The following is a 19,211-nucleotide window of genomic DNA, read 5'->3' as shown; positions in this document are numbered from 1 at the left end:
CTAACAGACTTGTGTAAGCGGGACAGCCTAGCCTCCGATCACGGTGCAGGCTGCTTTTCTCCAAACTGAATGCTAAGGTTATGGGAACGTGGATTTCTGGGCCTGAATGACAAATGGGAGCAGCCTGGCTCTGTCCTCTGTCCAGGCTGTTTCCACGGCTGAGACAAAGGGCCACAGAACCTGCCTGGGGACCCCCAGCCGGCACAGCAGGCAAGAGCCACGGTGTTCACCCTTGTAAGCACCCAGTTTTGGTAGGCTGACCAAGAGCAAGGTTAACCAACACCCTAGCGAAAACTGAGCACATGGCCTTTCCTTGCTTGGCCCTGGGCCACAGCGGTTGAGTTGGGAACTAAAGTCCTATACCAAGCCAGGCCATGCTCAGCTCCTGACCTCCCAAAGTCACTCTGAGCCAGACTACGGCATTCTCCCACTCTGGGACAGGTGTAATCATGTTCCCACCCTACCTTCTGGGACTATGTGAAGATAAAAGGCAGCATCTAGAGGAAGCACTTTAACCTGCTGGGAGGCAAGCCCCAGACTGACCTAAGGTGTCATTAGAGTTGAGGATACAGATCATAGATGAAAGGGAGTGGGTGAGGAGAGCTTGACTCCCACCTTCCCGGGCTGCAGGTGCCCAGCTATTAGGACACAGTGGGAGTTCCTGAGGACAGATCCACCCAGCACCCTTCTGCCCTGCCTCTGACACTAAGCAAGTAACTGCTATGTGGCGAAAGACCGAAGCTGCTGTTCATAACCACAGCTCATGCTTTTGAACCCAGGGCTCTTGTGGATGCGTGTCAGCTGCCACAGCCAGTCTTTTTCTCCCTTCCTAGGGGATGTCCATGCTAGCAGGCTTTTCTATCACACTGGTCTCTAAGCTTCACTGCCTTCGGGCAGGAATACATTCACAGAGAATCCTGATCCTTGTCCTGAAAACCTGTGTCACAATTCCAGGTTTTCTACACCTTCTCTTCACTAACAGCTTGGCTGAAGGGCTCTGTAGTATTCTCAAAGGAGCCTTATTTGGGAGAGCAGTTCAGGCCCAGGGAGAACCAGCAGAGACAAGGTTCAAGCCTGGGGAGGAGACTGGGGAAGTCTTGTGCCCTCCCCAGAGATGCTTTATTGCGTGGCTTCACCAGTCATCAGTGAGGAGACCCTGGGCCCATTCGAGATGATGGGAACACCCGCGCAGTACCCGGCAGATGGACCCAGATGCTGTGCAGTCAGATGGGACAGGGTGAGGAGTGGTACTCGGCCTCTCTGTTCCAGGGCAGACCTGGGATCCCAGCAGGCAGCAAGTAAGTCTGGCAAACTGGGAGGAGGCAGTGTTCAGGCCTCAGTGACCTCCATGTTCTGCAGCTGGTTCTCCAGGGTGACCTCTTTCGCTTTCTTTTTGCTGCCTTCATGTTGCTTCTTCTGCTTCTTAGATGGCTCCTGGTCAATAGGTGCCGGCTTCACAAATGGGATCAGTTCTTGGAGTCCTGGGAGGGGAGAGCCCGCTAAGTGGCTAAGCGACCTGTTACCTTTGTCAAAGCCCACAGACCTCAGGGGAGAATTTAGACAATATTCTTTCAACGCAGGGGTACCCACTCTAAACTTAGGATCTGCATATGACACCCACACTACGTTCCCAGCACCATGGGGAGTTATGCAGACTGTAGGAAAATGGGGTGCAGATTTCAAAGGGCCCCCTCAGAAGGTATGAAATGGAGGCCTGTACCTGGGGGCATGAACTCCCTCAACTTCTCTGGCACGACGATGCCCTTCTCCGTCTGGTAGTTCTCCAGGATGGCGCAGATGGTCCGGGTGGTGGCACACATTGTGGCATTAAGCATATGGACAAACTCCACCTGGGAAGAGCAGGTTCCACAGGGAAAGTTAAAGGCATCCCTCAGCTGCTCCTACCGATGATCTGGAACCATCCACTCAGCCACAGCTCCCCAATCCAAAGGACGACTTTAACCCGTTTCCAACGTCGGGCTTTTCTTTTTTTTTTTACTAACTCTGAGGTGACCTTAGAAAGAGTCCTCATGTTTGCATGCGTGACAAGTAGGAGGTTACAGGATCTTCAGAGGATGTGGGGGAAGGAAGAAACCACCAGTGTGGCCCTCCTTTTAACCCATGCCAAACCCAACTCGGGACAGATGAGGGTCTGAAGACTGGGTCATTTGTTTTTTGAGACAAAGTCTCGGTGTGTAGTTCTGGCTGTCCTGGAGCACACTACATTGATCAGGCTGGCCTCGAACACACAGAGCCTGCCTACGCTTCCTGGGTGCTGAGATTAAGGGCATGCGCTACCACGCCCAGCTCTGGAGACTGGGTTTAAGAGAGGAGCTTACAACCTGACCTTTTTGGGCGAAAAGAGGGAAGACACTGCCTCCAACTTGTTCTGTGTAGAGAAACGGAGGTTATTCTTTCTCTGGAGTTAAGGAAAACAAAGCCAAAGAGAGAAAAGCTTGAATTACAGTATAGAATAGGTTTCTGCCTAAAAGAACCCAGTCCTGACTCAGCAGAAGTTATTTCTGGTGTCTTTTGGGTCTGGACTGAGCTGATTTTCTCACGATGCTGGAAACATACACTCCCAGGAATTAGAAACAGACAAAACACACCCTGTGCAGAAGGCCCTGCTGCCCACTTCTCTGGGGGACTAACTACCTTGTCCATCATCTTCTTGGTCTGCCCGTATCTGATTCGGAGCCGACGAGCCTGGTAATCCGTGCAGTTAGAACAGGAAACCAACTCACGGAAGGCACCGGAGCCCGGGAACCAGGCCTCCAGGTCAAGCTTCTTGCTGGCAGCGTGATTCAAAGAGCCTGTAAAGAAACCCCTAGATTCAGGAAGGGAGGATGGGGCTTCAGGAGGCCTCTGCAGTGAGCCTGAAGAATCCTTCATATCACATCGAATCCCCAGAAGGGAAATCACACTCAGATCTCATCATCAAATGCTCCAGGGGAAAAGGGTGTGATATTTTAATGAAAGTGGATGATGACTTGAACTGAGAGCTATCTCTCTGTGTGGTGCCTCAGCTGGTGAAAGTGATCTGTGAGATGCAGAAAAGGATGAGATGAGAAGGAAGAGATGAGGGGTTCCATACCTGAGACAATATTCACAATGTGGTAAGGGATCCCCAAAGACTGATAGAATTCTTCTGCGGTGGCGATCATCTCGTCAAACATCTCCCATGACTTATTGTCATGAGGTGATGAGTACACAAACTGTTCAATCTGCAGAGAGGAGCAAGGAGACAGGACAGCAGTGAGGGGGAATAAAACAAAGGACTCCAGTGGAGACGCTCTGGCAGTGAGCTTGTCTCACAGCCCCGGGGGACAGGCCAGGCTGGGTCCCAGAGGAGATCAGTGTTCAACTAGACTGCAACAGGCAGGACAATGGAGTCTCCAGAGCGTCACCATCTTGTACACTAAGTGCTCAACACACACTGACTTATCCAGCCTGGTGTTCGGTCAGCCCCAGGAGGCGGCTGCCACCATCACTTGCTCACCTTACAGAGGTCACACAGTTAGTAAGTGGTGGAAGTGGCACAGGAGGTCTAGGAAGCCTTGCTCTAGTCTGTGCACACAGCACTGCATGTGCTCTCTAGGCTCTTCTCCACCAAGATATCCACAATGAATGGGAAGTTGTATCAGGTGGGGCTCTGGGAAGGCGGATCACAGCCCTCCTGGAAAGATCTGGATAGGAAGTACAGAAAACCAACTCTCTCATCTACTCACCTTCTCAAACTGATGGACTCGAAAGATACCACGGGTATCACGGCCATGCGAACCCACTTCCTGCCGAAAGCAGGTGGAGAAGCCGGCGTACTTGATGGGCAGATCCTCTGGCCGCAGCCACTCGTCCCGGTGCAGAGCTGCGATGGGCTGTTCTGAGGTGGCGATCAAGTACTTCTCGTCATAGGAGCTGTCATCGCTCTTTTCGCTGCCCTTGCCAATCACCTGTAGGAGGAATCCACGGGAGGGAAGACTGTGTGCCAAGCCACAGGAAAGATTCAATGATGTCGGGGACATATGCTAGAACAGGGAGGCAGCAGGTCTGTCTAAAAAAGAGTTTAAAAGCAAAATCCCAGCACTCAGGAATCTCAACTCTGAGGACCTTGAATTTGAGGTCAGCCTGGGCTATCTATCTATGTAGAGCATTGACCAAAACACCCTGACACAAACACACAAAAACAAGCAAACAAACAAACAAAAAATCCAATATTCATTGAAAACAAACAAGTGCAAATGAGGAGCCTAAACCTTTCTGAACAATGCCAAACACACTGATATCAAACGGTCAGGTGCACAACATCCGATGCGTCCAGTAAGTATTTGTAAGTCCTTCTGCCAACGAACAGAAACCAACTCAGAGTGCCAGGCAGACCGAAGCTGTGTTTAATGTCAGAGTCAGCTGATCAGGAAAGCATTCTGAAAGCCATCTTGAACCCTCTGGCTGTCCTAGGTTCAAGCAGAAGGTATCAGGCTGGGCATTTCCAGTCTGCAGTAAAGTGGACGTCTCTGGAGAGGACTGGGTGATCAGTCCATGTTTCTCATTTCCTTTTGTCTAAGTAGCCAGGAAAAGGGCTTCTCTTCTAAGCTCCTTAGAAGAGACAGAGTGCTCGATTTAAATGTTAAAGGTTTCTAGGGGTTCTGTTAATATTGAAATTAACTAACATTAAAAACCTGCTGGGCTAGTGAGACGACTCAGCAGGGAAAGGCACCTGCTCCCCAGCCTGATAACCAGAGTACCATCCTCAGGGCCCACATGGTCGGAGAAAATTACCCACTGTCCTTCACACCAAATAACTGCACAAAGTGTAACACCAAAATCCACCCGGACAACTCTGCCAACAGCTAGGTGTGGCAGCATACATCTTAATCCCAGTACTCTGGGGACAGAGGGAGAAAACCACAAATGGGTGAGGCCAGCCAGGCCGTTGCAGGCTGCCAGACTGTCAAGCACGTTTGTAACCAGTGCACAGTGCTATACTCTTGCAACTCCAATACCCTCACTGTTTAAAACAGCACTGCACAGCAAACAGAGAGACAACAAAACCCCCAAACAAACAAACATTTGTGATAAGATACACACAGAAAATCACCCAAGAACACAGTGAGCAGGTGGCTGGCTATGTGTAAGCCAAGGACAGAAGCATCAGAAGAAAGCATCAAGTTAATCCTGGACACTGGACCCCAGAACGGTAAGACAAGACATTTCTGTTGTGCTAGACATGGTGGTATACACCGGCAACTCCACTACTCCGGAGACGGAGGTAGGAGGTTCAGGAACACAAGGCCAGCCTCGCCTATACACAGTTCACGGTCAGCCTGATGTACTCATCATCATCATCATCATCATCAACAACAACAACAACAACAAGGAAAGTTTAACAAACTTGCTTCCTTGGTTATACTGGAGAACTGAAAGCATTCTACCATGGCGCAAAGCTGTGTGGAGAAGGTATCATGTCACCATTGAGCCCTCCAACTTAAAAAGTCAGTCTACCACATTACCTACCTTATAGAGTTCTTCATCAAACTGGCTGAGCTGGGCCACTTCCTGCATGACCTCTTTCCTCATGAAGAAGGGGGTGTAGATTGGAGTGTAGCCTCGGCTTCCCAAGGTACGCAGTGCATACTGGATAAGTGCCTGCTCCAGGAACACCAGGACCCCCTAAGGACCAGACACAGCAAGTGAGATTGAGTCTTGTCACCAACCCAGGCATCTGTCACTCTACTGCACAAATAGGCAAGTCCAGGGCTACCCAGTGGCACAGGCAGGTCAACGAGACCAGACTGCAACAACAGCCCAAGATACTCGCTTTAAAGTGGTATCTTACTTAGTTGGTCCATTAAAAACTCACGTATGGAAACATTTACAGTATTAATTGAACTCAATCTAAGAGACCAACTGGCAGGTTTTTTGTTTTTTTTTTTAAACAACTCGATACCAGGTATGAGGAGGATGATCAATCTGATTATGTTCAAGATTATTTAGTCTTGACCCTGTAAATGTCTGGCTTTAGGGTGTTTAAACACAACATCATTTTGGGGTGTTATTTGGCTCCAAGAAAGAACATTTGCTCGCCTCACTAACAGAAATGTCTCTTGATGCTCGGTATGGTGGCAGACACTTTACTGTGGCGACTGCCCAGAAGAGCAATTTATGGGCTCTGTGCCGTGCCTAAGCTGCGTGCATCGCCGGTTTTGCCTCCTTACGGCTATGGTGATTGGTATGTACTGTTATTTGGAATTGTCGTGGTAAGTACCTCCCCAGCTCAATTCCATTCATACAATCACAGATAACCAGGCCAAAACAGAAGTACCCAGGAGATTCTTAACATCCAAGGCCAAGAGCACCTCGCCGGGACGCCATGTTTAAGAGATTCAAGTGGCTGGTGGTGGTGGGCCACACTCAACTTAGCACTGGGACACTGAGGTAGCTCAGTCATGGTGAAGCTGAAGCCAGCCTGGGTATTTAGTGCGACCTTGTCTCAAAGTCCTCTCACCTCCACCCCATCCCCACGCAAACAGACCAAAGTAAAGAGAGTATTCAGCCAGGGTACATGGATGGGTGTTTTCTGTGTTAATTCTTAAAACACCAGACTCATTTGTAAATGTTTAAGTGTGCAACATTTCCAAGATTACTCTGCCATTTCCTTTTGGAAGGATTCCTGAATTCACATGCCCAGTGCCCCAGTTAATCTGTGCCAGCTGCATACACCTACCAAGGCTCAAAGCATGCTGGGTCGACTCAGACCGCAGGCTTATCACACTGGGTTCCAAGTCTTTGTTACTTGTCTGACTGTCCAATTACACTGAGCTCCTCAAAGGCAGAGACTGTTCTGATTCAGTCAGCAAAACATATTCATTATGAAGGATCACTGAGTGGCTTTTGTTCTGTGGAATCTGGGTAAGCACTCTCTTGCCTCAGAAAGAGAATTGTGTCTAATTGCTGACGCTCATAAGCAGCCATAGGGTTCAAGTAGAGGATCTGTGAGCCTCTTCAAGTATGATTATGCCTTTCAGCTTTTATTTATTTATTTTTAGTTCCTTCTGGTTCCTGACTCTTACCTTCAGGAAGTACCCCCGACTACCAGCCACCACGGCTCCCTTTTCGCCTTCAAAGCCATCCACCATCACCACCAGGTCCACATGGGAATACTTCTTTCTGACTGTACAATCACCCCAAATACGCTCTACTTTGTTGTCTGCATCCTGAGGAAGCAAAATGGAGCAGGGACACATAGCATAGAGCAGCAGAGCCTTATCCTGCATTCATCAAACCAAGCACCAGCTTCCGGTCTCATGTACAACCAGGAAGGGAATTTGCTACTCGATAGATGAGTAAGTTACAAAGTCACAGAAGCAGTGCCAGTCAGCAAACCTGGAACTTCGATTTGCTCAGGCCCTATAGTGTACTCTCTTTACCCTTTTAAAATGGCTTTCCAAAAACCCCCACACAGGAACCCGCCTCAGACAATTGGCATCACCTGGGGTACGGAGGAGAATGCAGGACTTTTTCTTTGTGGGCTCTCATTGGTCTCTGAGCCACATGAGGGTGGGCTCCAGGCCCTGACCTCGGTCTGCTCAGGCTCCAAGGCTTCCACAAACCCCAGCCGTACCCCAGCCGGCAGTGAGTTCAGTGTTCACAAGGGAATGAATGAAAGAGGCACAGATGGGCCCTGCCACTGCTGGGGTGTCTGGGAACAAAGGCCGGGCTCAGAGCAGCTTTGTGCCGGGGAAGCTCCCGCTCAGCAGGAGACTTTTATCATGCAGATTTCCCTTCAACCTGCAGCTCCCCAGTGGGGTGTGGGTGAGGGGTTAGGTTGATTTAACAGATCCCTCCCACAGGACTTACTGCTACCAGGGGCAACAGGCCAGGGAGGACAGCAGCCCCATTTAGAAGAGATTTCTGGGCCGGAGTCTCCTCCTACCTGCTGTCTCAGCCACTTCCCAATCAGGCAGGGATCTGACTCCTGCAATGCTCAATTGGTGGGCAGGGGGAACACACAAAGGCAAGTTTTTCTGACAGAGCGCCAACCTTACGTCTTTCCTCCCACACTGCCTGGCAGCCAGGGAGGGGAGCCCCTGCATGGCCCAGCCCCACCTACCTCATCGTTACTAATGGGCACAGAGGGGTGTAGAAGGTTCCCAATCTCTCGGAGGTTCTCAAATCGCTCTGCTTCCAGCTTTATCCGCTCCCCATCACACTTCTGGATGGCTGCATCAACGAGGAGTCGGACTTTCTTAATTTGTGAGACTTTCAGAGCCTGCAGAACAACCCTGAGGGTGAGCACCCATAAAGTATCACCGTCTCGTTCTCAGTGACATTTTCTATTTTTTACGGGAGGAGTGGTGTATGAGGGATCATAGTTGGGGCCTAGAATATGCTAGACAAGCCCTCTACCCATGAACATTTAACAAGTGGACAAGGAAGCCGAGTGCAGTGGTGCACACCTTTAATCCCAGCACACGAGGCAGAGGCAGGTGGATTTCTGTGTTTGAGGCCAGCTTTGTCTACAAAGTGAGCTCCAGGCCAGCCAGGGCTGTACAGGGAGACCCTGTGTTGAAAAAACAAAAAGCAAAAACAAAAACCAAACAAAAGTAGAGGAATAGTACCCTGCACCTGCTAATTCTTGCAACTAGGAGGATTATAAATCCAGGTCAACCTGGACTACGCAATGATACTGTCTCCAAAAGCAATGGCACACACCGGTAATCCCAGCATTCAATGGGTGGAGGAATCAAGAATCTGAATTACAGAGTCTGAAACCAGCCTGGGCTCTATGAGACCCTATCTCAAAATAACCGTAAGTACTAAATGCAAATTATGCTGGTGAAATGAGCCAATTCAAGCTGAATTAAAGTACGGAAAGGCAGGTTTATTAGGAAGCTGCTCTCCGGCAGGTTCACTGGTCCTAAGGAACCAAGGTCAGGGAAGTCTCCAAAGAGAGGAGGGGGAAGAGAAAGACAGAAAGCGTGTGCAGAGAAAATGCAAAGAGAGTGAGAGGGAGGACAAAGTGTCTGGATTATATAGGGAGGAGCTTCAGGGGGAGAGAAACCCAGCCCCTAGGCTGGAAAGTTTAGGGGGTATGCCAGGCATGACCTGTTTAACAGGCAGGGACTGAGGGATTTTGGGAGAACATGAAGGCCTGGTCCCCTTTGGTATGTTCAATATGCACCTCAGCCCCTTGTCCGGGGGCTGAAATCCAACACTAAAAACGAATGCATTTAAGAACAAAGGTTGATTCAACAGGGCAGACAGTCTTGCCTTTTTTTTTTTTTTTTCAGAGCTGGGGACCGAACCCAGGGCCTTGCGCTTGCTAGGCCAGCGCTCTACCACTGAGCTAAATCCCCAACCCCGACAGTCTTGTCTTTTAATCCTTGAGCATTTTCCTTTTCTTTTGGGGGCAGATGTATAGACTGACCTTCCTTCCTTTCATATACATATACACGGAGCCAGGAGTTTGAATCTGTGTTTTCCCTTAACTTATTTTCTAGATTAAACCAGTTTAGCACTCTATTATGTGTTCCCATTCAAATTTCTCCAGGAAGATAATAACTTTATGAGGACCAAGAGACCCTGTCTTAAGTTTATCTTATATTCCTTACTGTAGATGTTTCAAACTGTGCTCTAATTTCTCAGGGGAACCCTTCCCAGCTAGAGGAATGAGCCCCAGTCCTGCCACGCAGAGCAACTTTGCATTTCTGCTTTATACTCTTGGCAGTGTGCTAAGGATTTCAAGGAACTGTTTGGAGACAAACACAGAAAATCACCACCCTGAAACTGCTGCTTAACTAGAGTAAACTGAGAAATCCCCTGCCCTTGTGAAAGCATACAGTGGAGCTAACATAAACCAACTAGTTCTGTGCCTTTCCTTTTCTTCCTTCCACTGTTCCACTCCATCTCTCTCCTGTGACTACAGAGTCTCAGGGACAAAGGGTAAGGAAAGCGGTAGGAATAGTCCAGCCAGCTCTGAGGCTTGCATACTGCGGCATGGATACAGCCCAGCTCTTCCTGTCTGGGAAAGAGGTTACCACAGGAACAGTCATCTTAGAAAAGGGAGAGAAACCTACAGCTAACGTGTCTGCAGTGAGGTCGTCAAAATTCAGCACATCCTCTGGGATGGACTCGTCCTCTCCCACTGGCTCTTTTTTCTGCAGGGAGAAGAAAAGACAATTTAATTTAGATAAAAATTACTTTATTAAGTACATGCCAAGTTCACACATCATATAAGCTAATCACACTGAATTATATGTAGTAAGTTGCAACATGCAGAGACATTAGTTAACCAAAAGTCAGAAATCAAAGTTTCAAGTCCTTATTTATCACTGCTTCCCTTCTGATCCTGGACAAGTGAATAAATCTGTCGGGTGAGAGCATTAATACCATGAAAGTAAGAACAGTTTTGCCACACACAGAACTATCAAAGAAACCACAAGACATCTGGGAGACCGAGGGAGGAGGATTATTGTGAGATACTAAGACTGGCCTGGTCTATAGAGCCAGTTCCAGGGCAACCAGGGATATATATAGCAAGACCATGCCTCCAAAGAAAACACAAAACAAAACTCAGTGTGGTGGTCAAAGCTAGTTATGGAGGACAAGTCTTGTTAACACTCTAAGAACAACCCCAGCAATAGGCTAAGGGTTAAAAGTAGATCAATCAGAGTAAGGAAAGGAACAAATAAATCAAAGCAACATGATAAAGTGCAGGAGGATTCGCTCCCTCACCCCGATTTCTGTGCTCATTACTTGTTAGTCTGTCAGATCCCTTCTGATCCCGATACACAGTCAAACACTTAGTGGGCACTGTCTGTGAAGAGGATCTAAACAATACCTAGTAGGGGAGCATATGACTACAAAAGTATTCGTGACTAAGGCTCTCTGATCTGTAAATGATTAATCAGCATGAGTCCATAGGAATAAAACTGTTATTGATATCCATTTTCATAGCCGAAAGTATAACAAAATACTGTCAAAGGATGCAAGATAACATGAAGAATAATGTGCCAAAATTCCAGGTCGGACTTCATGCTGTACCCTTCATGCCCGTGTAAGTCTATAAATGAAACACATTCCAGTCTCCATGGACTCCTACATACACTTATTCACATATTTTAAAGAAATAGGCTCACTGGCAGAGTGCCTAACAAGATTCAGATAGCATGTATGTGTTCCTTCCAAAGCAGGACTAGACTAAGACAAAGCTCTCCACAGCCTGGTGGGAAGATGCCTTCCCGATGTATAGGTTGGGTCCAGATAAGCAGATCACTAGCGCCATAAGGGATGGCTTGTTGGAAACAAAAGATAAAGCCACCACAGGGTCACCAGTAGTGCTTCTTGGTGCCCGCCCTCCCTCCCTCCCTCCCTCCCTTCCTCCCATTCTTTTTTAAATATTTCTCAGCAGGGCAAAGGTGGTGCACGCCCTTAATCTCAGCACCTTGGAGGCAAAGGTAGGCAGGTCTCTGAGTTCAAGGCCAGCCTGATATCCAGGACAGCCTGGGCTGCAGAGAGAGTTCCTACCTTTGAAAACCAAACCAACTGACCAAATAAATAAATAAAATAATTTCTCCCTGGTAGGAAATTCAGTATCATTAGTCACATTAGACACAGGAGAGCTTCGCTTCTACTAGCCAAGACAAGGTGGAAGAGCTCTGCTCAAGCTCTCAGGCCTGCTCTCTTACCTTCATTTTCTCCCCAATAGTTTTGCTGCATAAATTCTTCAGCTTGTTCAAGTTGTCTGCCCGAAATCTGCCTAAAATTGAAAAAGCCATATGTCAACAATGCATACATCATGAACCCCTGACCACGGTTCCTCCAGCAAACACTCTGGGCTATGTTAAATAAGGCTTGGTCTTCAGTTCGGCAGAATTTGAAGATGGTGACCCTCTAAGAGCTGGAACCTAATGGGAAGTCACAGATCACTAGCGCCATGGACCAAGGGCAGGGGACACATTTATCTTTCCTCTTCTTTGCTTCCTAACTGCCACAAGGTGAGCAGCTGAGGTGAGCAGCCTTCTTTCTTTTTTTAGACAGAGTCCTGCTACATAGCTTTGGCTGGCCCAGAACTTGCTGACATCCTCCTGCCTCTGCCTCCCACGTGCTGGGATTACAGGCGGTTGCCACCGTATTGACTTCTTCCATGTTTGTTTTTGTTTGTTGGTCTCCGTCCCCCGGACAGGGTTTCTCTGTATAGCCCTGGCTGTCTTGGAACTCACTCTGTAGACCAGGCTGGCCTTGAACTCAAGAGACCTGACTGCCTCTGCACCTGGAGTGCTGAGAGTAAAGGCGTGCACCCGCACACCAGAATCTTCCATTTCTTTGGGTATTCTCAGTTAGCTGTTAGTAACAAGGAGTCAACTAACCCAGTGCTGATCTCTGCTTAGACTCTAACGTTAGTTAGTGGGCATAGACCGACTATAGCAGGGGATCCCAGGATTTGGTGATGAGGAAAAGGCCAGTCTGGAATTGAAAGTGAAGTACTAGAATCTGGGGATGGAGAGATGGCTCAGGGGTTAAGAGCATATACATTTTCTACAGAGGAGCAGAGTTCAGTTCTCAGCACTCATACCACGGAGCTCACAACTGACTGAATCCAGCTCCAGGGGATCCGATGCCTCTGCCCTCCATGGGCCCCTACACTCACATTCACACAGCATCCCACAGGCACATGATTATTTGTATAAAAATAATACAAATAAATCTTGTTTTAAAGCCACATTCTATACATCAACACAGAGCGGCACAACCGAGCTATCCGGGAGACACTTCTCCAAAGCCTGGCCAATCATCCTGAAGCTCACTTACAGGAGCTATGTACTACTTCCCCAGCACTACTTACACACAAACAGCACTGATCTGTTGACTATATTAAGGGGTCTTGCTAAAGTTAATGAGTAATTCCAATTCTGCAAATTATAATCAGTCATATGCAAATCATGAATTTGTTTCTTCTGTCCCAATCTTTATTTCTTGCACCATAGCACAAGATCTGGAATCTCCACCAAGAAGTAATAATGGCTAGGAGTGGTAATGGAAGCTGACTGACATGATGCCCAATTCTATTTATAGTCAAAGCAGAGACAGGTCTGGGAGTGGTCGTACCTGTCATCATACACTTGAGAGGCTGTGGCTGGAGTTGAAGGCAAGCCTTCACATTGCTCACACAACACCGGTCCTTACAACTGTTTTGGAAAACTGCTTTACAGTAGCTATGTGCCCTCACCAATTCAATTTCCTCTCTTGGATACACACTCAACAGAAATGAATGCTAAGGTTTATACAAGAGTGGAGCTAGAGAGACACGACTCCATTGTCAAAGGTGTTTGCTGTGAAAGCAAGACCTGAATTCGGATCCCTAGGGCTTGTTGGCCAACCAGTATAGCTCAATTTTACTGAATAGTCCAGTTTTACTGAAAGAAAAATAAGTGGACAGCCAGACAGTGGTGGCGCATAAATCCCAGCACTTGGGAGGCAAAGACAGGCAAACCTGTTGAATTCAGGGCGAGGCTGGTGCGGTGGGTGTTCCAAGACATCCAGGGCTACACAGAGATACCTTGCCTTTTAAAAAAGAAAAAAAGGGGTAGAGAATCTGGTATAGTGGCACATTCCTTTAACCCCCAATTTGGGAGGCCAGCCTGGTCTACAGAATGAATTTCAGGACAGCCAGGACTAGAGAGACCCACTCTTTTTCTTTTCTTTTTTTTTTTTTTTTTTTTTTTTTTCCAGAGCGGGGGACCGAACCCATGGCCTTTGCGCCTTGCAGGCAAGTGCTCTACCACTGAGCTAAATCCCCAACCCGAGAGACCCACTCTTAAAAAAACCAAATCAAATCAAACAAAAAAACCTAACAACAACAATAAAACCCAAAACACACACATACACACAAATAAGTGGGGAGTGATTGAGACACCCAAAATATGTGACCTTCATGTGCATGTACACACACGTATACAGCAAACACACACTTTTAGTCCCAGCACTCTGGAGGCAGCCTGACCTCTACATAGCCTGTTCTCGGAGAAGAGGGAGGATATAGAGAACGGTCAACAACTGAGGCACTGCCATGCTTCTGAGCGGTAACACACACAGGAGGTGGATGAACTGGGGCAGCACACCCATGTGGAATAAGCCACAGAAGTGAAAAGCAGTCGGAGGACTGGACTGTGACAGGCTAGAGCAGAATGGAGGCCATCTGCGGTTGAGTGGAAGACGAAGATGGGAAGCCAAAGAAGAACTTGGAGGTATATTACGCTTTAAGGCTCTGTGGTCCACTGTGTAGTCTTTAGCTATATGTGACGACCACTGAACATTTGAAATATAGTAAGGCCTAAATGAGACTGTGTAAAACACACATTAGATTCTGAAGACCTGTAAAGAAGAAAGACGGGATGTAAACTACTTCAGTAAATTTGAGGATGGATGGGGTTGGGGATTTAGCTCAGTGGTAGGCGCTTGCCTAGGAAGCGCAAGGCCCTGGGTTGGTCCCCAGCTCAAAAAAAGAAAAAAAAAAAAAAAAAAAAAATTGAGGATGGATTAATGTGGATCTTTTTTTTTTTTAAATTTATTTATTCTTTTATGCAATAAGTATACTGTAGCTGTCTTCAGACACACCAGAAGAAGGCATTAAATCCCATTACAGGTGGTTGTGAGCCACCATGTGGTTACTGGGAATTGAACTCAGGACCTCTGGAAGAATAGCCAGTGCTCTTAACCACTGAGCCATCCCTCCAGCCCCTTAATGTGGATCTTAACATGGTTAATCATGAAACACACAAATTTTGAATTAATAGGCTTAAAGAAGACTTTGGGGAAACCAAGGTGTTTAGAAAAATCTAGGTGTAACTGCTTTGTACACTGTGATACAGGAGGGTGAAGTGGCCTTCACACTTTCCATCCTGGCCCTGACTATATCCTGGAACCTAGGGTGAAGAAAAGCATCACATTCACTCTTGCTGCCTGGGACAGTTGACTGCCTCATAGTGACAGAGAATGACAAACAAGAAGAGTGGCATGTCCAGCACACTGGCAAAGATGGCCTGTTTCTGATTGTCCAGACAAGCTCTACTCAGCTCTATACTGCCTGTGCAGAAGGTAAGAGACTGAGGTGGGACCTCTCCGAGCTCACTACAGGCGCTTCTGGCCTCGTTAGCTCCAGTCCCCTCTACATTTTTTGGGGTCAGAATTGTATCTGTGACTCACACCCAAGCCTTTCTCTCTGAGACAAGACTGTAAGACTTAGGCCTGCGAACCCAAGGGTGAGATCTGCATTGCAGAAATCTAAGAGGGACTAGAACAAAAAGGAGAGCTGTTTGAAAGCTCTTCCAATTGTTGGGAAAACAAAGATCAGGGCCAGGGCCTGTCTTCAATTGAAGAAATTTCATTCTCTGATGAGGATGCACAGTACATTCCAGAGGACAGAATCCTTCTGGTTGGCTGCGTGTTTCAGATACATTGAAATTAGAAGTCTGGAGGCCAGCAAAGACAAATGCCCCCAAATGTAGCCTTGTTCCACCACTGTGAATTAAGAGGAAACTGCTGTTCAACATAAGGAGTTATAGTTGTGGTCATTACAGACCACTGTGTTCTCCAGGGAGTCCTATGGGCACCATCAATCCATAACAACAAATGAGGACAGTTGTTCATACTAGCTCGGAAGCTCATGGCCCCTACTGGGGAGTACAGTCTCAGCTCCTCCTTGATACTGGTTGCAAGTTCTTGCCACCACCAATACGATAGCGATGGGGGAAGAACCTCATACTTAACCTCTAATCTGAAGTTCAAGATGTGAAAGAAGCGTAAGACGACATGTCAGGGTCCACCATGACCAGCCAGGGACTCCTGTGATCTTGGCTATTTGGGGGACTGAGGCAGATAGAGGCAGATAGATCACAAGCTCAAGGTCTGCCTGGGCTACAGAGTGGGTTCAAGGCTACTTTGGTTCCTTAGGGAGACCTTGTTAAAAGTATCTACAGAGCTGGAGGGACGGCTCAACAGTTAGAGAGGGCTCTTTGTCTTGAACTGCCCCGGTTTGGTTCCAGCACCCACAGGAAAGTCACGGCCACCTGCAACCCAAGTTCTAAGGAGACCCAACACCCTCCCCTCAAGCTCCTGCATGTATGTGGAATATCCATACACAATACATTTAGGCACATACACATAGGATAAGTAAATATTTTTACAATATTTGCAACCAATTAAGCTAATGGGATATCTTTCATCCTGGGTCCCGGTGTGCAATGGCTGCAAGCAGCATCCTCCTTTGGAGTGTACACAGTGTGATTTGTTGGACTGCTCTAAGAGAAATAGAGTTATCTGACGGAGTTCCACGTCTCTGATCTCATGATGTCCCAGTACAGTTTCTAGATAAGTATGCAGAGTGCAGTGTTATGCCTTGGGGCACAGAGGATCATGTACAACTGCACCATCATGCAGAATAAGACACATGTGATGGAAACCCCACATGGGTCAAGTTCAAGTTTCCTGCTTGCCCGAAGATCAACATCTTAAAGTAAGGCCTCACCAGATTTACTGCAGATGAATCTGAAGGTCTGGTGGCTGAGAAGCAGCTTATCCCCAGTGACTGGTCCCTTATGATGACAGCCTGGCACTAGTGACAGCTTCCTCTGTGCTGATCCCCTCCAATAACTGTGTCCATTAACGAATCTCATATCCAATTCAAAAACAAAATGCTGTTTTTTCTCCCCTTAGTAAAAAGTAAAAAGTAAAAAGAGGGCTCTGGACAGAGTTCAGTGGCACAGTACTAGCCTGGCCTATTGAAGATTTGGGACTTAACACTCAGCCCAGCAACAAAAATGATGATAATTTTTAGAAGTACCTTAGACACAGATCTTCATACCTGGGACAAACGTTTGTCACACTCTTACCAAGGATGAGGTGTGCTGCTGAGGACTGGAACATGGTGTGTATTTGCATATATGTTTATGTCTGTGCATGATCTTTAAAAATTAAAGGACACCGTTTTAGACTATGCTCCTGTGCCCAGCTCCAACAAACCACATTAAGATCAAAATGGATTTAGCCTATGTTAAACAGACGTGGACAGGGGTGGGGGGGTGATATCAGTTTAGGCCAATTCAAAACTTTGGATTCAAGTGTAGAGTACCTAAAAAATACAGAACGAGTACACAACTGTCAGGTAAGCAAATATTTCTTGATACCCAAGAAGCTTTTTAACAGTAAAATCAATGTCCCCAAAAGATAAAACCATATAACACACAGATGGGCATGGTGCCACCCTTGATCTAAGCACTCTAAAGGCAGAAGCAAGTGGATCTCTGAGTTCAAGGCCAGCCTGGTCTACAGAGCAAGTTCCGGGATAGCTAGGGCTACAGGGAGAAGGAAACCCTGTCTTGGGAGGCGGGGGAGACACTCTCGGATCGCGCGATTGCCTTTAAAGTGCTCTTATAAACCAGGCTCTCAGCTGGTTGCGGACCTATTGCATCAGACAAAACGAGTCGCGTGCCATTGACAACATCCGGTCTGCCAGGTGATCACTCTAGAGGCACACTTGGAGGCAGAGGATTCCAGGGCTTGTTTTAATTTCATGAATGATGCTGGGTCACTTTTACTCTGCCAACGTCTTTTTCCAGAAAGCTACCACAAATCACAACCATCCTGAGTAATTACAAGCTTTTTCTTGCCTTACAGCACTCCTCCCTCCTATCTGATCTAGCACGGAAGAGCCTGATTCTTAAAGGTATGCTCACAGGGTTAGAGAAATGGCCATCCCAAGCTTTGAGATCACTGTATTTAGCCAAGAGTAGCCTCCAAAGTCCCCGAATGGTTCGAATTGGGTGGAGTAATCCTACGGCGATGAAGATGTCCCTCAATCTGAGAAAGCAGTCTTTGATCCCATCAAAACAGGGAGGACTACGCTGGATTTGCTAAGGATGAGTAAAGCACTGGGAACGACCAAAATGCATGAAAAAGAAATTCCTGCTCTGGCTTGCTCGTAGCTATGCAAGGGCCTGACAGCTCTCCCTGCGCGTGCGTGCTACTCCTTCCTAAGGCACCGGCGGCCGTCAGCACAGAGCACGCGCGGGGAGGGACCCAGGCCGCCGGAGCTGCAGGGAGAGGGGGACAAGTCCGGTTCCCAGCTTGTTCTACAGACAGGTGGCGTTACAGCCAGCCAGTCCCGGGAGTGTCTGACAAAGGCTGTAAGTTGTGACCTCTGAAGCGATGAGGGATTCAAGGGATACCGCGAGCTCCCGGCACTTACATCGTCGCCACTCGCTGTCTGCCTTCACCAGCTGGTCCACCAGCCCCGGATCTTTGAAGCGCTTCTCCTGCGTCTCTCGAATGAGGGCTGGGTCCCCTCCTTTATCCACCCGAAACAAATCCAGGTCCAGCACCATCCTTCTGCCTCACGAGTTAACACTATGAGTGGACTGTACCGCAGTAAGCGGCGAGTGGACGACGCACTGCGCCTGCGCGCTGACCTGGTCTCAGTGCGCAGGCGCGGGGCGGCACGGGGCGGCACCGGGCGGAGGGAGGGTGACTAGCCCGCCGGAAGCCGCAGTATTAGGCGGGGTCCGGAGGGAGTGGTGTAAAGTAAAAAGGGCGTAGCTTTCTGGAGTTTCTCTTCTGACCCCCTTTCTGTAAGGCCTTCTGATCACCACCCTGACACCGTGAATGCCTCAGGTTCTTCTTGTTGAGGGGAGTATCTGGGTGTAGACCGAAGCTGACCTTCAAGGCCAGCCTGCTCTACATACGGAGTTCCAGGCCAGACAGAACTGTATAGTGAGAATCTTGTCTCAAAAACAAAACACATACAACCAAACCAAAAACCTACCACTCTCATATAGTAGAAAACATTAACTGACACGGAATCCACAAACATGCTCTGCCCTTCTTGGTCTTTTCCTATTCCTAAAAAGTGCACTTTCCCGAATATCTAACAGCCAGAATGCTGGAAAATGCAAATCAACCCCAATAAATTATAATAAATGTTAAGGATAGAGAGCTGCAGTCTTGGCAGAAAACACATGAAGACTGTCATCAAAATGTTGGATTCACTGAACCCCTGTGAGGGCAAAATCTGTATAATCTAAGGTATTAAAACAATGGCAGGTGCTTTTGTGGGGCGGGTGTAGGGAGTGCCTCTAGACCTGTCCTTTATAGTGTAATTCCAGAGATTACTTTGAAATTCTGGTCTTCCAAAAGCAAAACAAACTTCCTCTAGGTATTTT

General features: G+C 47.7%; 1 protein-coding gene and 1 pseudogene across 2 annotated transcripts; one reads left to right on the top strand and one right to left on the bottom strand.

The window, feature by feature from the left end:
- Window positions 1–1,062: 1,062 nt before the first annotated feature.
- Window positions 1,063–18,435, bottom strand: Sars1 (seryl-tRNA synthetase 1). Of its 2 annotated transcripts, XM_032897468.1 has the most exons (12): window positions 18,242–18,377; window positions 11,685–11,755; window positions 10,074–10,154; window positions 8,108–8,266; window positions 7,068–7,211; window positions 5,512–5,667; window positions 3,729–3,950; window positions 3,095–3,224; window positions 2,656–2,813; window positions 2,348–2,419; window positions 1,721–1,850; window positions 1,063–1,481 (listed from the first exon to the last, which is right to left on the bottom strand). In XM_032897468.1, the coding sequence occupies exons 1-12, from the start codon at window positions 18,375–18,377 to the stop codon at window positions 1,330–1,332; spliced, it is 1,611 nt and encodes a 536-aa protein (XP_032753359.1). In that variant the 3' UTR covers window positions 1,063–1,329. The 2 variants fall into 2 exon arrangements, with proteins under 2 accessions (XP_032753359.1, XP_032753360.1); XM_032897469.1 differs by lacking the exon at window positions 2,348–2,419 and having other exon boundaries at window positions 18,242–18,435.
- Window positions 16,187–16,316, top strand: LOC116897485 (annotated as a pseudogene).
- Window positions 18,436–19,211: the final 776 nt, after the last annotated feature.

The sequence above is a fragment of the Rattus rattus genome, chromosome 3 (assembly GCF_011064425.1).
Source record: "Rattus rattus isolate New Zealand chromosome 3, Rrattus_CSIRO_v1, whole genome shotgun sequence".
Classification (NCBI taxonomy): domain Eukaryota; kingdom Metazoa; phylum Chordata; class Mammalia; order Rodentia; family Muridae; genus Rattus; species Rattus rattus.
The sequence above is the reverse complement of the archived record's forward strand: the minus strand, read 5'-3'. Positions and strand labels throughout refer to the sequence as shown.

Bases quoted from the DNA above. Each gene is read 5' to 3' on its own strand.
- Sars1 (XM_032897468.1), bottom strand. From the start codon at position 18,377: ATGGTGCTGGACCTGGATTTGTTTCGGGTGGATAAAGGAGGGGACCCA. The intron at 8,267-10,073 runs GTAGGTTTCTCT...GTTGTTCTGCAG, and splicing joins TCACTGCAGACACGTTAGCT to GCTCTGAAAGTCTCACAAAT. The intron at 5,668-7,067 runs GTAAGAGTCAGG...TCTGGTCCTTAG, and splicing joins GTCGGGGGTACTTCCTGAAG to GGGGTCCTGGTGTTCCTGGA.